We start from the raw sequence: 21,708 nt of genomic DNA, 5'->3' as shown, positions 1-21,708 counted from the left end.
AACCATCCCACACAATAAATAAATGTACTTTTTAAAATTGTAGAAATACTGACGTATCCAACGCAATGCCTGTGTAGACTTTCTTCTTTCCATTCAGTAGTTTTCATGTCATCTATCTTGGGGCAGTGAGGCTATGTGGTTACTGTACTGGCAAGTATGCTCTGATGAGCTACTCTTTTTGTTGTTATAAAATGTCCTGCCTATCTCTAAGGGCATATTAACATAGTTTTTGTTTGCTTGGTATGCCTGTGCTCTGCTTGATATCCTTCCCTTTTTATTACTATGTAGACAAAATAGATCTTTAACCTCATTTCCAACACTGATTGGAGCTTTTACTACAGTAAAAGCCATGTTCTTTTTCTCATTTAATTTAAAAATATGTATTTTTTAGTGTACGAATTAAGTTCTGTTCCATTCTTTAAGCTAAGTACTAGGGGAGGAGTGGTGGTGGTGGTGGTAGGGTGTTGAACCTAGGAAGGCTTTTTAAAAATCTAGTTTGTTTAGTATGGTTTGGTCAATTTGTGACAGGATCTCATACTGTAGCCAGTGTAGGACTGAAACCGACATGTAACTCAGGCTGGCCTCAAACTTGGAGGGACCCTTCTGCTTCAGCCTCCTAAGTACATTCTATAGGTTTAATTGTCTGTTATATTCTTCCATATACAGATGTAGGAACTTATATTTTGCAAAATTGACAACAGAGGAATAGAAAGAATTCATCTTTGACTGCCTTGGATATACTGTTCATCTTCCTCAAGATAGTGCTGTAACTTTTAGTCAGGATATCTAGTGATGCAGCTAATGGTGATAATTTCTCATTTACTTGGTATATTGAATGAAAACTAAACAAACTCCTTAAGAGGCACACACATGGAAAAAGACTTTAAACTGTGCCCTTAATATACACAGCATCACTGTTTTATTAGGCTGTGGCAGTTATTATTTCCTCATTCAATAAGCTTTTATTGAACAATTACTCAACAGTCAGCACTGGGGAGTCAAGGATGAGCAAAACACAAGCAGTTCTTCCCCAATGGAGGTAACAATCAACTGGAAGAGGCGCAGAATAATCACACACAAAAACTGATGTGTTCAGGTGTGAGTGCATAAAAGAGACTGGAACGGATGCTGAGTCATTGTTTTCTCTGAATGCCAGTTCAGCTCCAATTTGAAAAATAAGCGGAAGTTACAGAGATATAAATGCTTGACTTGCTAAAGCATCCCGTGATGAAAAAGAATGGCATGGGGGAGGGACAATGTGGTTGAAGTGTAGAAAACTCAAAGACACTGTAGGTAGAGCCTAAGGTACTAACCAGGCTTATCAGGCTCTGCCTGGTAAGAATTTCGGACTTTTATCTCATTTACCAGTGGGAGCGGCAGAAAGATTTGGGGGAAATGTAACAGGGTTAGACTCTGTTTTAGAACTATTGGCAGTTGAGAAATAGTTGAACATAAGTAAAGAACAAGACTACAGGAGTACTGCAACCTCCGTATCGAATTAGTGAAGGATGATGGGAGCTTAGGCCAGGATAACGGTGGGTGGAACCTCCACATGTCGATGATCTGGGTCGCATTTTGGAAGTACACTGATTAAAAAGTCAACTAGTAAAATAGTTATAGCTCGTCAAACACCAGTAAGATCCATTAATGTGATCAGTGATAAGTTCCAAGATGTCCCCACACTTGAGAATGACTAAGAGACCCTACCAGACTCCAGCTTAATCAAAGACAAAAGGCCGTGAGCCCAGCCCGCAAGAAAGGCCCTCGACTTCATCCCTGGAGGTCCTTGGTAAAGGCGTGGAACATAAGGGTTTCCAGGGCAACGCCATTGTCACGCTCCAGGAGGGGGTGGGGTAACCAAGGACAAGGCCTAAAGAGAATCCGGAAGAGAGGGAGAGTGAAGAGGCGTGGAAAATGGGACACAAGAGCTTCGGCCCGGGCTATGGCGGATGATTCCAGGGTTCTCGCACACGGCTAGAGTGAAGGGTGGGAGGAGCCGGGGAACGTGCCTGTGATTGGCTGGCGGGGGACACTGGGCCGCTCATGATTGGGCGAGGGGAGCCCGTCTGTGGAGCGCGTAGGGTTCTGGGTAGCCAAGGCCTTGGAAGGGTCTTAACCGAAAGGGGGAGGGGGAGGCCGCCAACAAACGGCTGAGCTCACAATCCCGGCCGCGACCTGGCCGGCCGCCCCCTCCCCCATGGAGAGAGCCAGGCCGGAGCCGCCGCCGCCGACGCCGCGCCAACCGCCGCGGCCCACCCCTCCGCGCCCGTTGCGCCCCGCTCCGCCCGCGCAGCCCATCGAGGCCGCCACCTTTCGGGCCGCGGCCTCAGAGCGCTCCCAGTCGCCGTCGGCTCAGGCCGCGGCCGCCATCGCCGCGGTGGCCTCGTCGTGCGGGGAGGCCGCGGCGGCGGGTGCGCAGGCTGGGACGCGACGCCTGCTGCAAGTGAAGCCGGAACAGGTGCTGCTGCTACCTCCCGGACCGCTGTTACCGCAGGCTCCCGACGAGGGCGCCGCCGCCGCCGCCGCCTCGCCCGCGCAGGCGCGCCTGCTGCCACTGAGGCCGGAGCTGCTGCTGTTGCCGCCGCCGCCGCCGCCGCAGTCCGCGGCCGACGGAGGCCCCTGCAGGCCCGATCTGCGCCCCATGCAGCCCCGGACACTGCTCGTCAAGGCCGAGAAGCAGGAGCTGGGGACGGGCTTGGACCTGTCGGTGGGATCTCGGAGGACCACCGAGGCCGGCTCTAGAGCCTCGAGGGCCGCCAAGTTGGATGGCGCCGGGAAGGCCCTCGACGGCCGCCGAGGGGATGAGAAGAAAGCCAAGCTGGAGGCAGAGGAGGCCTCGAGGGATGCGCTGAAAGGCGGGGAAGGCAGGAGCCTGCTGGCTATCGGAGAAGGAGTCATCAAGACCGAGGAGCCAGACAGGCTCAGGGACGATTGTAGGCTGGGCACGGAGGCCACGACCAATGGCCTGGTCCACAGCAGCAAGGAGGCCATGCTGGCCCAGCCGCCCAGTGCTTTTGGGCCCCACCAGCAAGACCTAAGGTTCCCTTTGACTCTCCACACCGTCCCACCTGGAGCCCGTATCCAGTTTCAGGGTCCCCCACCTTCTGAGTTGATACGGTTGTCCAAGGTCCCCCTGACACCAGTGCCTATTAAAATGCAGTCCTTGCTGGAGCCTTCTGTAAAAATTGAAACCAAAGATGTCCCCCTCACCGTGCTGCCCTCAGATGCAGGTATTAGAAGCCAGGGCAATCTGGCTTTCACAGTTAGGTCTATGCCACACAGACACTTTGGCAGTTCAGGAGTTGAAGCTCAGGGGTGGGGGAAGAAAAGAATCATGGTTCCATTCTTAGCCTGTACAGGGAGTGCTTCTGATTGGTTTGCCCTTGTGCTAGTAAAATACACTTAAGTGTTTCCAGAAGTTGTTTAAACACTCTTAAGCCTTAGTAAACAGAACGCCTTGTTACATAATACAGAGAGTCCTCAGCTTATACAAAAGTAACATCAAATTTTCTATTGTAGTAGCGTCTTAGAACAATACCAGTGTTTTGAGAAAAATGATAATTGTTTATATTGACTATAAAGGTTAAAGGTGAACAGTAACTTTTCTGGGAGAAAACATACACATATAGTATTCTATTCTAAAAGATAAAACTTTTAGAAATACTAATAAAAATAAGACAAGTTGTTTTTAAAAGAAGAGATTATATTTTAGATATATTTAAAGCATATATCTAGGCATAGATATAGATATATAGATATATTTAAAAGAAGTGACTACAACCAAATACTACTTTCCAGTATCTTCAAATATATTTTAAGCAAGTTCTTAGGATTAGTTCATACAGAACTCTGTGTCACTGAATGTTTTGTGAAGTCATAATCATTCTTCATGTTTTTGTGAACTTTTATGCTTATTATTTTTTAATTTTCAGTGCCAATTCCACTCCTGTTTTTTTAATAACTTAAATACCCATTTTCTATTTATTTTATGTGTTCATGCACAGACATGTGCCCAACTCCTTCTTGGCACACACCACTTTCTACCCCTGATTTATATGGCATTGGGATTTGAACCCAGGGCTTGATGCATACTAGGCAAGTATTCTACCAACTGAGCCACATCCCCAGTCAGGATTATTTATTCTAAATATCCATTGTACATCGAAAACATTTTTGTTTTGACCTTAAAGTGGATTAATGTGAAAAGTTCATAGTGCTTTTATGAACTGCACAGGAATATAGATTTAATGAATTTCCTTTATAAGAATTTTAACTATACCACGACTCACAGGGTCATATGTATAATTTTTCTCCCAAGACATGAAACTAGTTTTGATAATTCAGCGTGGCAGGAATTTCACCTTCCTAGTGAAAAGCCGAGCATAAACATTCTTGTTTTAAAGACACTACAGCTGCTTCTGTAAATGACTTCCTTTAAATTCTTATGTAACTAACACCTACATAGTACTAGGTGCATAGTTAAGGTGCCTGCTCCTTAATATTAGTGGAAAATGAACTAAATGTTAATTACTGTTAGAGATATTGATGAAGCTCAAAGAAATAACCATCCAGTGTGTATCTAACGTTGCTACACAGTGTCTTCAACGATATATACTCTCTAGGAGTCATTCTAAGCTCCAACTTAGAATGCTGAGTTCAGGAACTATGAGGAATTTTGGAATCTTAGCGGTACTTTGGCTGTATAGTGTATGTAATATAGGGGGATTTTATAAGCATAGATGAAGGTACACTTTAAAATCGCATACTTGGCACATTAACTTAGTCTCTTAATTTTTGTCATATAGGAATACCTGATACTCCCTTCAGTAAGGACAGAAATGGTCATGTGAAGCGACCCATGAATGCATTTATGGTTTGGGCCAGAATCCACCGACCAGCACTAGCCAAAGCTAACCCAGCCGCCAACAATGCAGAAATCAGTGTCCAGCTTGGGTTAGAGTGGAACAAGCTTAGTGAAGAACAAAAGAAACCTTATTATGACGAAGCACAAAAGATTAAAGAGAAGCACAGAGAGGAATTTCCTGGTAATCAAATGAAATGAACAAAGGCTCTTTCCAATTTCTTTTAAATTTATTTAGGTAAAGATTAAGTTAGGTTGACATTTTGTAATCTATGTGTGAGAAAGAAAATAATGGTTAGCATTATAATAATAATTGAATTAGTACTAAGCATATATTTTCTTAAATAGAATGCAGTTGTAAAGTATCTGATCTCATATTTACCAGCTACTGCAAATCAGGAGACATTTGGTTTTACTGTAGTTTTGATGAAATACATACAGGTAACAACAAACATACATATGTAGCTGTAGCTTTACAGTTCACTGTAAGTCTCTGGTTTTATTTTGTAACATACTAGATATGTTAAGTAATCATGGCAACAGAGTAAACAGTTCCCACTTAAAAGATAATAAAAATGTAGGAATTAATATCCTTTTCCATTTCAAAGTTAAGTGGGTATCAGAACATAGCCCTGTGTTTTGGTTAATAGATTTATTCATAGCATGATACAGTTTGAACCAACTGATTCATCCTCAGCAGTAAGGCATTGAGATAAAGGTTGAGAACTATGCATTCTTTGTGGCTTATAGATCTGTGCATAACGGGTAAAGATTTTTTCTGAAATATAATATTTTAGGAAGCAAGATTATTAAGTATCATCTGAACGGAAGCAGTGATTGTATACATGACAGTGCTACACCTCTGACTTTGGGAAGAAATTTAGGTGTTTATGGTTTTAGCAGTCGCCAAGCCTCAGAGAGTGACCTCTTAAATCAGGCATAAACATTGTGACTGGTTATTAGTGACAATTACATTGTAAGCCACTGACATTTGTGTATTACAGAATGCAAAAAGAAGAGAATGTCTTATGGGGTATCTTTCTTCACCAGAGAAAAGGCTTGGGATTCAAACTCAATGACGAGTATATTCTATCATGAAATCACTCTGTCCCTGCATAGAAGAGGCATTTGTCCTTCCTCTCTACTGTGGGTTATATTAATAGAATTAGAAGCTGTGTGGATGTTAAAATGCACAGTGCAGGATTTGCTCACAGAAATAGCATCATGGAGCTGGAAAACAGACCTTTAGACAACCCATATTTTAAAACTTATAGTGTGCTATATTTTTATATGAAAAAGCCAGAGTTTGTATATTCATATTAAAAGCCTCTCTTTTTCTGTAGGTTGGGTTTATCAGCCACGTCCAGGGAAGCGAAAACGCTTCCCTCTAAGTGTTTCCAATGTATTTTCTGGTACCACACAGAATATTATCTCTACAAATCCTACAACAATTTATCCTTATCGCTCACCTACCTACTCTGTGGTAATTCCCGGCCTTCAGAACACCATCACTCATCCAGTTGGTGAGTTGGTCATATTGTAGATTGTTTGTAAATACCTACATCAAAATTTTCTCTTCAGTTGAAATTTGGTTTCTGTTAAACTTATTTATAATTCAGAACAACAGTAAAGAAATAAAATCCAAAAGGGAGAAAATGAAACATTAAATGGGAGGAAGAGCAATAGCAGACCCATGTGGAGATTTCTGACAGTCTAAGGAATTCAGGCTGGGAGCCCAGATGAGTCAGATGATAAAGGAAATTGCTGGGAAATAGGGATGTCTATCACCTCAGCAGGAAAGAACTCATGGGGCTTGGGCATCCTGTCAATGGAACTTTGTAAGGCTAAGATCATTGAAGATCACTCTCTCACTGCTCCAGAAAATCAATGGAAGCTATCCATTGTCTATAAATTCTTGTTTGGTTCATGCAAGATTCTCACATCTTAACTACCTGCTGCATCATTGGCTTGTTCCTCTAAAACTTTTACACCCTCCAGCCATCTCTGAATGAGAGTGCCATCCATTCACTATTGATGGTGCTTGAATCTTTTTTTTTCTCTTTTTTTATTCGATATATTTTTTATTTACATTTCAAATGATTTCCCCTTTTCTAGCCCCCCACTCCCCGAAAGTCCCATAAGCCCCCTTCCCTCCCCCTGTCCTCCTACCCACCCCTTCCCACTTCCCCCGTTCTGGTTTTGCCGAATACTGCTTCACTGAGTCTTTCCAGAACAAGGGGCCTGTTGCTTGTATCTTAAAGCTGCTCTTCCCGGTTTCTGCCTGTCTGAATGATCTTTATCTCCTAATGATAAAGCCAACCCTATGAGTTAGAGATGGATAGATCATGAAAACGGACTTAGTGATATTATACATTTTTAGTATTTTTAATTAAAGATTTTATTTTATATATACAAGTTTTGTTTTCCTATAAAGGTCTCTCTGTCTCTCTGTCTCTCTCTCTCTCTCTCTCTCTCTCTCTCTCTCTCTCTCTCTGTATGTGTGTGTGTGTGTGTGTGTATAAATCAAAAAGTGTTAGATCTCCTTGGGACTGGAGTTGTAAGCTGCTATTTGGGCATTGGGTCCTCTGCAAGAAGAGCAAGAACTCTTAACTTCTGGACTCTCTCTCCAGCCATTTTCAGTGTCTTTTAAACTGTGTCATTTAGCCAATGGGAGAAACAAAGCTGCACTCAAGATATCTCTGTTCAGGTGGAAGATGTAGAAAGTTGATCTGTAGCCTCGATTTTGCAATACAGTCAGTCACTCTTAGTATTGCCTGTACGACTGTGTTCCAAATTGGGCTTTACTATATCTTTGTTTTGATTTTTCACTGGTAGATAATTTTATATTTTTGTCCGTGCTTCTTTTTTATCCCCCTCCTGCCCCAGATGTTACTTGCATCTGTTTTGTTCATTTTTAGATGCTCATGTTTCTCAGGTACAGATTTATCAATGTTCTTATTTGAAACAGTTGAGATTTTATATAATATATCACGTTTATACCATCTGTGCAAAGATATGGGCTGGAGGAAGACTTTTTTTCCTGATATTGGTAGGGTTTGTGTATTATGATTTTGTTAGTTAAATATGGGAGACAGAATTACAGCAAGTATCTCAGAAATACAACAGTAAGCAAAAAGGTGATAATGGGACTTTTTCAGATACTCTAAAAAATGTTTACAATATTTCTTGTGGGGGCAAGAATGGTAAAGATTCATTTCTTGGATCTCATGATAATCCAAAACATTTTATAAAGATAATTTGAGAATTGTTTTTAGATAAGTATCATTCACTATGAGATTTACTTGCCTTCATGCTGTATGGTTGTACAGCTTTGAAATATGTTTAGTTATTTCCATCAGCTTATAATACTTAGAGGTGATAGTGTAACTAGAAGGTTGGGAATTTCACATTCTAAAGAATCCATAAAAATATTAAAGTTAGTTAATAGATATCACAAGTCTCTTAAAGAAGCATAGCTATTGGCCAGGCATAGTGGCACACACCTTTAGGAAGGTAGAGGCAGGTGTTTCTCTGGGAGTTCAAGGTTAGCGTGGTCTACAAAGCATGTTCCAGGATGGCCAGAGATACACAGAGAATCCCTTATTCAAAAAACAAACAAATAAAAAACAAACAGAAAAACTCACAGTTTTAATCTTTGCAAATACTGGTTTTAAAATATTTTGTTTCTTTGAACTAGTTTTATGTTTTAAACTAATTTATGATAATTTTGTTCATTTAAACATATATTTTATTCTTGTAGAAGAAAGATTATCAAAGTAGTGAGGCATATTTTTTCTTTTACAGAAATAATTCTTCTAGTAATTTTTGTGCATTTATAATACTATATAGGCAATCAACTTTAGATACAGGAAGTAGATTCACCACACTAGTGTGCGCAAAGCCACCATTTGAATAATAAGTTGCTCTTGTTTTGTTTCTGTTGCTGTGATAGAATATCTTCAGTGGAAAGGGTGCTATTTCAGTTCACAATTTCAGGGTAATAATCTATCTCTGGGAAGTAAAGGCAGCAGGAACTTAAAACAGCTAGTCATGTCACACCCAGCAGCAAGATCAGAGAGACTGAATGGGTGCACGCTGCTTGTTTTCTTGTTAGCTTGCACTCAGTCCAATTCCTCTACTCTTACCAGGACCTTTTGGCTAGGGAATGGTACCACCCACAGTGGGCTGCATTTTCTCATATCAATTAATACAATCTCTTACAGACATACTCATAAGCAGGTACAACATGAGCAGTCCCTCATTGAGACTCTTCCCCAGTGATTCCAGGCAGTATAAAGTTAGCATAAAGCTAACCATCACAGAAGTGATGTAGACTTAACAAAATTGCTCTGGCAGAACTCTCCTATCTACATTTTTAATATATTATGCTTTACCTTTGAGTTTCTCTACAATAACTATAAAAATGATACCTGAGATCTTTTTTGTCAGTTTGTAAACTTATTATTATATTGTATTGACGTAGGATTCTTAAACTTCCTTCTATGAAAATTAGGTTCAGGAATCCTAGTAGGAAAGCTTGTGTTGTTTCTACAACTCTTCAGTTGCCTTTGAAACTGTTACTGTCTAAGCTAGTGTTTTTCAACCTGTGGCTTGTGACCCCTTTGGGGTACACAGATACCATGTATATCACATTTATACTACAATTCATAACAGTAGCAAAATTAAAGTTATAGCAACAAAATAATTTTATGGTCAGGATCATCACAACATTAGGAAGTTTGAGAACTATTGGTCTAAACAGTTTCAATGATTTCGTTCTTTTTGGTAAGTCATTTTCCTTCCAAATACCCAATTTTTCAAAAAGGTGTGTGTATGTGTACAAATGTGTACACACGTATGAGTAACATGGATTCTGGGATATAAAAGTAATTTTAAAAGTTTTTCTTTATCCCTGACTAGCTTCCAAATGAATGAGACTGAGACTAATGTTTATTTAATTAACTTACAACAAAATAACTGAACAGTCATTGATCTATTCTAATCCTCTAAGATAATCTGGTTACTTCTCAGCCCAAATCCCCTAGATACTTGCATTTTAGTATTAGTTTGTATCTCTGGGCTTCAGGTGTTTTCCCATTATATCTCTAGGACTTCTTTCTTGTGGCTGAACCTACTGGTCTATTCCCTCTCCATCTCTTCTCCCATGGCTGGCAGAGGTCCTACCCTATTCTCTCTTTTACCCAGCCATTGGATGGTCAGGTTTTATTGGCAAACCAGAGAATAAATGGGGAGCAATGTTTATACAAACTTGAGAGAAAAGATTTTTGAAATAGTATTATGGTGCCATGTCTGCATTGCAACAAGTTATAGGGGAAGAGAAATCAGCATTTGAATAATATACATTATCTTATTTGTAAGCATAGAAACATTATGCCTACACTGGAAATAAAACTTGAGTCCTCTACAAGAGCAGTTAGATGCTGAGCTATCTCTCTAGCCTCCAACTGCCTAATTTTTATTTGCACTGACTTAAAACACTTAGATTTTTTCACATAAGATTTTGATAGGTTTCTCTTAATTTGACCAATTAACTTCTTTGTAATTCAAAAGTATTGTCTTAGTCAGGGTTTCTATTCCTGCACAAACATCATGACCAAGAAGCAAGTTGGGGAGGAAAGGGTTTATTGAGCTTACACTTCCACGTTGCAGTTCATCACTAAAGGAAGTCAGAACTGGAACGGAAGCAGGAGCTGATGCAGAGGCCATGGAGGGATGTTTCTTACTGGCTTGCTTCCCCTGGCTTGCTCAGACTGCTCTCCTATAGAACCCAAGAACACCAGCCCAGGGATGGCACCACCCACAAGGGGCCCTCCCCACCTGATCACTAATTGAGAAAATGCTCCACAACTGGATCTCATGGAGGCACTTCCCCAACTGAAGCTCCTTTCTCTGTGATAACTCCAGCCTGTGTCAAGTTGACCCACAAAACTAGCCAGTACAAGTATGTTTTTCTTCTCTGCTTTTAGCATTATTGTCTAAACAACCACTTTTCTATGAATGTTTCATTTTAGTTATCCTTTTCCCTTAATAGTCTTCTACCAGTAACCAAAAGTTGTGATGCAAAAAAGTGAGTAAAACCTCATTGTTCCATTAGTGATTTAGAAACACATTATTAAATATTTCACACCAAATTCATGGATGCTCTAGTAATTGTTCCTTTTGTTTGATGCTCAGCCAGGCTCATTTCATTTTCTTGTGTACTCTTGCAAGCCTTCTGTTTGTTCTAATAAGCAACCATTTGCCCTGCACCATACTTTCCCAGAATACTTCATGTCATTAAAATATTAAATATATTTGAAAACTGAAAGTGCACTTAAATATTTTCTGTTTTTGTGAATCTATCTCCACTATATTCTAAGTGAATTCAGGGCCACAGTTGTAAGCCTACTTTCTGACCCATCTACTGGCTAATATTTATCAGGTATGTGCTCTGGCCAAGGTTTGTGTTAGGGACAATAGGAATGTTTCCATAAAGTATCTTCTTAAAGATTCCATAATGTAGTTGAACAGAAGATAGATTCAGGTAAAACTAAACTTTCTATTCTCTTGATCAAACTCTATAGCAGCTTCTTTTCCTGGTGTTCTTTTTATGTATAGTGCATCATTTGCTCTGTCTTAATATTACACTCTAAGCTCTTCTGCGTCTAGTCTTTGAAAGTGCTTATGGCACGGTCGTCTAGAATCTTCTTCGTGTAACTCTTACCAAGGGTCTTGGGTGCCGCTCATGCCAGCATCCTCATTTCATATCACTGTTCACATTTATGTACAGGCTTGGGAACTTCTGTAGACCATACATTTCTTTTACCTACTATTAAATATCTACTTGGCTCGTAGATGCATTTTCCATTCCTACTGAGTTCTCTATATTTTGTTTATCCAGCCTGAGCATGGTTTTGTTGGTTATATCACCACTTTGTTGATAGTCTTTTACTCTTCAGAATTCACACATTTTTCTCTAAATGCTTTAGTTATATTTATCAATCTTTCCATTTGTGTGCCATTTAGTTTATGTACTTAGATAGGACAGGAAGAAAGAAAACTTCATGACTATTACTGTTCTAATCCAAAAGTCAGCAGGTCTGCGTTGGCCTTAAGATCTATTCTAAGAAGTTGTATGTATTTAAAACTCTGCAAAAATCTCCTTGAAAAGTTGCCTAATTCTAGGGGAGGACATAACTATTTTGACTCTGAAGCTGTAGCAGCTGTGGCTGTCAAGAGGCATGAAAGGAGGGGCTCTGTGCCCCTAAGACCTCCCTCCTGACCCACTGGCTAGCGATGGATTCCGTGAGCCCACTGGTGAGCTCACCAGGCTCAGGTGGATGGTTCCAAGCCCGTGGACACATAGGTGGCCCTGATTAAACTCAGTGGACACAGGACAAAACTAAAAGACAAGAGTGTGGGGAAGCAGGTTCACAGCTGTGGAAAGGACATAGGAAAGAGTGGCACATGGGAGGCCGGTGAAGGCATTAAAAAATGTGTGAAGTTGTCAAATAACAACCAATAAAAGCTTCTTTAATAACAACAGCAATAAAAGAAAAGTGGTGGGGTTCTTCATTGTAAGTCCCATGAGGATGCCTCACGAGCTTCTGCCTCATCTTCCTGCGCTTTTTGATTCCTCGTTCTTTCCCCAGAAATCTACTTTTCTTTTTTTTAAAGACTTATTTATTATTATATGTAAGTACACTGTAGCTCCAGAAGAGGACATAAGATCTCATCACAGATGGTTGTGAGCCACCATGTGGTTGCTGGGATTTGAACCTTTGGAAGAGCAGTCAGTGCTCTTACCCGCTGAGCCATCTCACCAGCCGGAAATCTACTTTTCTTAACAATGGCCCAGATACCAGGCTCTCCCTTTCTCTTCTCTTTATCCCAAGCCACTGCTGGCTTTCCTCATTAACTCCACAAAGCTGCATCTTTGCTCTGCCCTCCTGGGTGCCTCGCCTTTCCCTCCAGGCACACAACAGAAACCTGCTTGCACCGGAACTGGCTGATGGAGGCATGCAAGAAGTTTTGTTTTTACAGCTATTCTGCTTTTTATACTTGAATTGGCTATTTGGATTTTGGAATTTTCTCTTTTGTCTCTATGTATCTAAAACTGCTCTTTGGGGCTGGTGAGATGGCTCAGTGGTTAAGGACTCTGACTGCTCTTCCAAAGGTCCTGAGTTCAAATCCCAGCAACCACATGGTGGCTCACAACCATCCATAATGAGATCTGACACTTGTGGTGTGTCTGAAGACAGCTACACTGTACTGTATATGTAAATATAACAATAAATAAATCTTTAAAAAAAAACTGCTCTTTGTTTCATGTAATGGTTAGACACTTCTGTCTAGCAGCAAGCTTGTCTTTTACTCACATATGGATGTTTCAAAAGGTGGCTAGTGGATGAAGGCTCTTTCCCCCCCCCCCCCCCCACTGTTACTGACATTAGAATGTGGCCTCCTAGGGTCCTGTATGTGTACATTCAAACCTGCACAAGGCAGCAAGAACATGGAGGACCACATGTGAGTGCACTCGTTGCAGCAGTGCTGGACACTGCTTATATTGTATTGGGTAGCCCTTAGCCTCTCTTAAATGCCAGGGAGCCTAGGGCATTGTGGTTTTGCTGTGTACTAGAAAAAAAGAAGCCAACTCACTGGCTGATTTCTAATGGTTAGCATCTATTGTAGCTTAATAACTGTTTGAGTCATTAGAGCTCTAAGCATTTTTTTCAATCTTCCATATCACTGATTTATTAAAGGTTGCACACTTAACTTCCTGCTTATCAACCTGAACTTATCTAACATTTAAAGTGTTTCTGGATAACTGTAACAAAATATAGTAGTTGATATACGTCAGTTCCTTATCATTAAATGAAAGCATGGTTATCACTGAAGGCCTCCTTTCCCTCTCTTTTATACAACTATCTTAGATAGAAAGAGCACTGGAAGAGATAATGTGCCCCTTGATCAATTGTTCTGTAAAGTTCTTGTAATCTATTTTTTCTGATAACTAAGTGCTTATGCTGGGTATACGAAAAAGAGCTCAGTGTCAAAACATAGGTTGTCAGGTTAATGCCTTGATTATGGTAATAGTTCAAGAAATAAAAAGTTGAGAAAATTTACAAGTTCACCTGGCCTTGTAATTGTTGCAGGGCACTTCAGATCTCATTACAGCCAGTGAAGTATCTCTTAGGTTTAATTGTTTTTCCTTCATTCAAACCTTAACTCTTTTTTAAAGATTTGTGTAATTGTATGTGTGCGTGTATTCCTGTGCACCCTTATGTATGTATCACTGTTGAATCCTTGAAACTGGAGTTACAGATGCATGTGAGCTTCCTGGCTTGTTATCCAAATGCTGGGATCTGAATTCTTGTCCTCGTGATTGCAAAGCAAGTGCTCTAATCACTGAACCATCTCTCCAACTCCTCTGAACTATTTTTTAATTCATGTTCTTGGATAGTTCCTGGAAATAAACATAAGTAACCAAATTTAGCATGATAATACATGCTTGTTATCCGAGTTCTCAGAAGGCTGAGGCTGGGGGATTGGGAGCCTGAGGCCAATCTTGGGCTACAAAGATCAAAACAGCTTCATTTCCACCCTCCTGCTGTACCTCACTGGGCCGGGAACCCATCTTGAAATAGATGGGTGGGGCTCTTCCTACTGAGGCTTAGAAGGGCATTACCTGCCTCTCTACTAAGGGAAGGAAGGAAAAGAAAGGGAAGGAGGAAGGGAGGGAGGAAGGGAGGGAGAGAGGGAGGGAGGGAGGGGAAGTCTTACCTGAATAATGTTGAAAGAACATCTGCCTTTGGGGCCATTGAGAGATATTTCTAACTGTAACACCTATACTTGGAACGTTTTCATTAACAGACACTAGTTGACTCTATTCCAAAGGCTTCCTTTTGTCTTTGTCATGAAGGCTTAGTTCAGTTCAGTCTGCGTGTGTTGTTGGGTATATAATAGCATCTCATCCAGCAGTGCTATCTCTTCTGGAATGGAAGGATAAAACATATGACTTTTACTTACCTGTAAGAATTCTGCCCTTTCCAGTCATGTCCTGCTAGGATTCTTTCCAAAACTGTCAAAAATGGTTGACCCATGATATTCACTTTCAGTATAATAGAGTGAAACCATTTTCTTGGTTAATTTTTTCAAATAAAAAGTGTCATAACTTTAATTGTAGAAAAGTATGCAAACTGAAGGAAAAAAAATAACCCACGGTGCTACTCTGAAACTTCTGTTTTTATGAAAATAAATCAATATATGTCATGATATATTATTACCAATACCCAAATACTGTGAAATGAACATCTAGAGTTTCCTCCTACCCATGTATCTTGTCCCCTACTCCTAGATGATTTTCCCTCAATGATAACCGTTGCCAGTAGTTTTGTTATTTCTGTTTATAAATCAACATTTCAATGCATTCATCTTTTGATTAATCAAAATAATTTTTTCATTTATTTACATATTCAAAAGTTTGTTGAGGACTTGCCTATTCTGTGCTAGGCAGAAGCTGAGCGTGTTCACTGTAGTGAACAAAACAGAAGTTCTCTCTTTTTATGACACTCAGAGGTTAGTTCAGAAAGAGAAAAATGTAAATTCACAAGAAATTAGTCAGTGACTTCAGAATTGTCAGAATATTATAAATAAAAAGGAGAGGCGTTTGACATGATAGCACTTCTAGGTGAGGGTGGATAGTGAACTCTCCTTCAAAGATCCAAGTTCACAGTGTGGTCGATACCTGTAGGGATCCTAACAGCGGTTAACTTAATTCTGCTCCTCTTATTTCTGAAGGTGAAGCCCCGCCTGCCATCCAGCTGCCCACACCTGCAGTCCAGCGCCCAAGCCCCATCACACTCTTCCAGCCCAGCGTCTCCAGCACCGGCCCAGTGGCCGTCCCGCCTCCAAGCCTGACGCCCCGCCCATCACTCCCACCTCAGCGCTTTTCCGGGCCTTCCCAAACTGACGTTCATAGGCTCCCATCGGGAACCAGTCGCTCTGTGAAGAGACCCACTCCAGTCTCTCTGGAGAGCACCACCAGGATTCCAGCTGGTGCAAGTACTGCCCATGCCAGATTTGCAACCTCGCCTATCCAGCCTCCCAAGGAGTACGCCAGCGTTCCCGCGTGTCCCCGAAGCACTCCGATACCCCCAGCCACTCCCATTCCACACTCACACGTCTATCAGCCCCCGCCGCTTGGCCATCCAGCCACACTGTTTGGGACGCCACCTCGGTTCTCCTTTCATCACCCTTACTTCCTACCTGGACCTCATTACTTCCCGTCAAGGTAAACAAACAGTTTTCTGCCTCTTACCTAAAATGCTCCTAACGAAACTTTACTCTGGGAGACATTTCTTTCCTGGTGAAAACTGGGCTTCCTCAGTCGGGCTTCTATTCAGCTTTAGAGGCCGAGTAAGAACCAAGCAGTCCATTCAAATGGATGAAGGGGCCACATGTAGACCCAGGGAGCTAGAGCCAGAGAGAACTCAACCCTATTGGGGGCAGCGGTTTGTCCACTCCAGCAACTCTATCCCTGTGAGGATATGGGTTCAGTGCTGTTCACTGAATGGGCTTTCATGGGAATCAGTTCTGAGAAGCTGCGTGGTCCCCTTGTCCCAGCTGTGTTTATGTATACGAATTTGGTGACATCTTGTTGAGTGCAGATCCTGTGGCGTCTTTATGTCCCTGTTACCAAACCAGAGAATTTGCCATGTAAATTACCAACAATAAGATAGATTTTCGTAGGGAAGTATCTTGGGAAAGCAAATTGAAACTTCACTTTGCAAATATACTGTACTTCTCTGTTGTTCTTAAGTATGTAGATGCAATTTATGTTGTGATTGGAGTACTGAAATGTTCAGTAACAATCTTTTATTGTTAGGTAGGTTAAATGATAGGAAGTGTAGCTTTCTTACCAAGGCAAGGCTTGCAGGATTTGACTATTAATGTGCAAATTATATGATACTTTAAAGAACTTTTTATAAGAAGGTTTTGAAAACAGAATACAGAAACAGTTACTCTATTTATTTAGCAATGGTAAATAAAGTGTATAAATAGCAATATTGTACTTTTTAAACTTGAATTTGGTTGGGCTTAGGAATGCCAACACAGTATATCAAATGTAAATGTCAAGGTAATAACTCTTTTTCAAAATGGAAAGTGAGATCTGTTTTAGACTTAAAATCCTTTGTCATTGTTCCCTGACTTTTATTCATATATATCTGATGAGAGGTTTTCCCAGGGAATGGACTAATATATTTAGCTTTCTAGCTTTCTAAACTAAAAAATCTAGTATGGAAAAAATGGACAAAATTAACTGATTTCCTTTTAGTTTTCCTTGTCTGTACATTGATAATGGCATTTTATAAAGAATATTTTCCCTAAGTGCTCCAATACAATGATTGTAATGAGTGTTTGAAATAGAAATACACATGTAGTTTGTGTGTTTCTTATATTTTAACAAAGTTAAGTTCGTGAGGCACTTACTAGAGTGGTACTCAGACATGATCACACCGCTCTGAGACCTTGTCATCCTGCCTTTGAGAGATTTTGTTTTTGTGAAACTCTTCCTTCCGAAAACATTCTCTCCTCTGGTTCGATTTTTTTTTTCTTTCTCATCCTTCTTTGTCTCCTTATAGCCTATTTTAAAAAATATTTGTTTTTATTTATGTGTATATGTGTATGTGGAGGCCAGGAGAGTATTAGATCCTTCAAAACTGGACTGATGTGGGCTGCCTGATGTGAGTGCTAGGAACTTAAAGTTCTGGCCCTTGGGAAGAACAGCATGTTCTCTTATCCAGTGAGGCATCTCTTCAGTCTGCTGTAGTGTATTTTATCTTTATACTCAAAAGAGATATATAGAGTCTTCATTCTGTTGTTCATTAAATGTTGCAATGAAAAATACTGAAAATGATATGAAAGCTAAATGGGGACCTATTACCCTCAAATAAAAAGAAAATATACTCAAACAGTATACATATAGTACACAACACAGTCGAGAGGATTCCTGATTTATAAAAGCAAAGCAATCAGTTGTAAAATTTTAGACAAACAAAAAATCCAAAACCAAACAAACAACACCCCCCCCAACAGGTTAAAATTTTTCTGAACAAGCATTTGTTGTAGACCTAAGGATTTGATTGAAATTTTGTATTCTTTATAGTCATTCTTATATACATGCATACTTTTGTCTGCAATTTTATGGAGAAGGAACATTTATAGCCCCCATGTATGATGACTTTAGTTACTATAGAACGTTTCTGTTGTAACTACCTAGAAACACTGAATTTGAATAAGAATCATTTAATACTTAGATGAACTGGTAAGAAAGGAAAATAAATCCTTCAGAGTGAAAATGGCCAACAAGCTGGAAACTACTTGCAGTGGTCCTAGAGATGGTTTTCACACTCAGAAAGGTCTCACTGGCTGTACAGCTGGATTTAAATGCCTGCGTGAGGAGGCATCCACGCTTGGGTTTCTGTATGCTCTCAACTAAAACCTCCCCGTACACCAGAACTACAGGAAACCTTTTCAACTCTAACAACAAAAATAGAAAACTTTTCTATCCAAATCAGATAAAGTATAAAGAGAATATGTTTTTGCCTAGGGTTCTATGTGATTCCTAAAGTGCATTATTCACACACTGATTTAGAATCTAAAATTCCCTCAATCAACTTGATGAAGAAATTTTTTGGGTTTTTTTCTTTCTTTTTGTTTGTTTGTTTGTTTGTTTGTTGGATTTGTTTTTTTTGTTGTTGTTGTTTTTTTTTTTTTTTGAGACAGGGTTTCTCTGTGTCCTGGAACTCACTCTGTAGACCAGGCTGGCCTTGAACTCCTGGCTGTCCTGGAACTCACTCTGTAGACCAGGCTGGCCTTGAACTCAGAATCGCCTGCCTCTGCCTCCCAGAGTGCTGGGATTACAGGTGTGCGCCACCACTGCCCGGCCGATGAAGACATTTTTAATTTGATAATTCATGTGTGATTGGTTGCGGGTTATAGGTTTTAGATAAACATTTCCACTACCTAGGCAAATTGGAACTTCCAACAGGGCAGAGACGTGGTTAAAACATGAGAAAAAGGAGTCATTAAGAATATACGTTTGGAGCTGAGGAGATGGCTCAGTCAGCAAAGCGTGAAACCTTTGTTTAGGTAGATGCATGGGGGGGGGGGTCACTAGCCCGCTAGCCCAGCCTAATTGGCAAATCTCAGGTCCTAGCAAAAGACCCTGCCTTAATAATTACAGTGAAAAGCTGCTGAGAAGGGACAGTCAAGCTTGATATTTCACCTCCGCATACACTCATAAATGCTTTGTGCCCCTAATGTGCACCTGTACATTCACATGGACACAGACACACACAAAGAATACGAGTTATAGAGCTTACAAATAGGATTAATATCCCAAGAATTTGAGAACATTGAAAATTTCTCAAGAAGCTAAAAATACATATTTTGAATCATTAATGAAGACTTATATTTCAACTGAAATACAGAAATGGGATTGGATTCACCTTTAAGTGAAATGGTAAAAATATACAAAATATATGTATTGCAAGAACAGAGGTCTTGAGAGGCAAAACCTAGAGGATCGGGCCTTGGAGAAATAGGAGGGCATGTTCTTGAGCTGTAACAATATATTAGCCAAATAGAAAGTTTTCAGCAGGGGCTGGAGAGATGGCTCAGCGGTTAAGAGCACTGACTGCTCTTCTGAAGGTCCTGAGTTCAAATCCCAGCAACCACATGGTGGCTCACAACCATCCCCGTAATGAGATCTGACGCCCTCTTCTGGTGCTATCTTAAGACAGCTACAGTGTACTCACATATAACAATAAATAAATCTTTAAAAAAAAGTTTTCAGCAAACTAAAATAAATAAATAAATAAATAAATAAATAAATAAATAAATAAATCACAGTCCATTCAGAGGCAAAACTTAAGAGTTGGATGTGGTGCTGTGTGCCTGCAATCCTTGTACTCAAGAGACTGGAGCAGGAGGAGCATAAATTCAAGGCCAGTCTGGGTTTCATAACAAATATTAGACCTAACAGGTAGCCTGAGCTACCTCAAAGTGAATGAATTGATGAGTAAATTGATAAAAATAAAAGAAGATCAATAGGAAGTTTATGAGAGAGTCTAGAATTGACTTTGATAAAGACCACAAGGCCATTACTAATATTTTTAAATAACTAAAGAAAATTATGCTTAAAGACATGGATCATTTTTTAATGGTTTATTTTTTAAGTGTGTTCGTATTTTTCCTGCATGTGTGTCTGTGTTGCATGTGTGTCTGTGTTGAAGGTGTTGAATTCCCTGGAGCTGGAATTAAAGACAGTTTTGAGCTGCCATCTAGGTGCTAGGAATTGAATCCGTGTCTTCTGGAAGAACAGCTAGTGCTTTTAACTATTGAGTCATCTTTCCAGCCCTGATAAATTTTTTTAAATTAAATTGAAGACACTGATAATGGCGTTTTTTTAAAAAAATAGAAAATCTGAAGTTTAACCAATATGAATAACCAAAATGAAAAACACAGCAGAGGGTCTCAAACAGAATTCAACTGGCAGAGGAAAACATCACCAAACTTGAAAGTAGACTGATGGGTTTTGCATAGTCAGAATAGAATGGGAACAAAAGAATGAAGAATAAATTAACAGACCCTCTGAACCACTTGAGTACAGATTCGCCATCAAGTACAGCAATATATATGAAATTGAAGTACAAAAAGAAGAAGGGGACATAAAAATACTGGGCTAAAATGTTGGTGAGATGTCACAGTGGATAAAAGCTACCTTTTGCCAGTGTTCCTGTACCTCACAAGCCTGATGTCAATTACAGGAACCCGACCCCATGGTAGAGGGAACGAACTGACTCCTTGGTCTTCTGACCTCCATATGCACTCACCCAACAGCATAGGCACACGCACAAACTAATAATATTAAAGTTTAAAGAATATACATGAAAAGTTGTAAACTAAGAAGCTCAGGGAACGTTGAGTATGATAAATACAGAGAGATTTATACCTAGATACATTACAGTAAAATACTGAAAGATAAAATCATATCAAAAGTAGCCAGAGAAAGTAGGATCATCGTATACAAAAGAACTCTTAGAAACTCTACAACTGACTTTCCAGTAGAAGCAAAGGAGGTTAGCATTTATACCCAAAGAAAGAATAACACAAGAATAACAAGAATTTTTAGTTGATGAATCCTAGCTTTCAATGAAGATAAATATGTTCTCATATATATTCAAAACCTGAGATAAAGACATATATGAGGTGTATATATGCAAGAGAGAGACAGAGGGGAGGAGAGGAGAGAAATATTTTACAGGGCCAGGGATTGAAACAAATATTAAAAGGTGTCGTTTTGTTATTGTTTTTCATGAGGGTTTTTTTGTGTTTTTATTTTGTTTGTTTTGTTTGTTTTGAGACAGGGTCTCACTAAGTACTTCTGGTTGTCCTGGAACTCACTGTGTAGACCAGGTTGCCTTGATCTGCCTCCCTCTTCCTCCCAAGTGCCAGGATTAAAGACGTACACCACTTCTCCAGGCTTAAAGGATGTTCTATATGTTGAAACTAAATGAATTCTGTGGTAACATAAATCCAAACAAAACAAAGAGTACCATTAAATATAATTACATAATATAAGAATAGCATAATAGGACAGGTGTTGGCATACATCTTTGATCCCAGCGCTCAGGAAGCAGAGACAAGTGAATCTCTGCATTGGAGGCCAGCCTGGTCTACAAAGTGAGTTCTAGGACAGCCAGGGCTACACAGATAAATCCTGTGTAGAAAAAAAAAATGTTTATGTCTATATACATATACATTTTATGGCTTTTAACTGA

At 40.0% G+C, this 21,708-nt stretch overlaps 1 protein-coding gene across 1 annotated transcript in view; it reads left to right on the top strand.

The window, feature by feature from the left end:
* The first annotated feature begins 2,181 nt into the window (after positions 1-2,181).
* Sox30 (SRY-box transcription factor 30) overlaps positions 2,182-21,708 on the top strand; it is a 38,075-nt gene continuing 18,548 nt past the window's right edge. The window contains exons 1-4 of the mRNA XM_052195870.1: positions 2,182-3,230; positions 4,806-5,045; positions 6,205-6,384; positions 15,662-16,154. Of these exons, the coding sequence (XP_052051830.1) occupies positions 2,198-3,230; positions 4,806-5,045; positions 6,205-6,384; positions 15,662-16,154 (1,946 nt within the window). The 5' untranslated portion in view covers positions 2,182-2,197. The remainder of the gene's footprint in view (positions 3,231-4,805; positions 5,046-6,204; positions 6,385-15,661; positions 16,155-21,708) is intronic.

This window comes from Apodemus sylvaticus, chromosome 10, assembly GCF_947179515.1.
Source record: "Apodemus sylvaticus chromosome 10, mApoSyl1.1, whole genome shotgun sequence".
In the NCBI taxonomy this organism is placed as follows: Eukaryota; Metazoa; Chordata; class Mammalia; order Rodentia; family Muridae; genus Apodemus; species Apodemus sylvaticus.
This window is presented reverse-complemented; position numbering and strand designations above follow the sequence as displayed.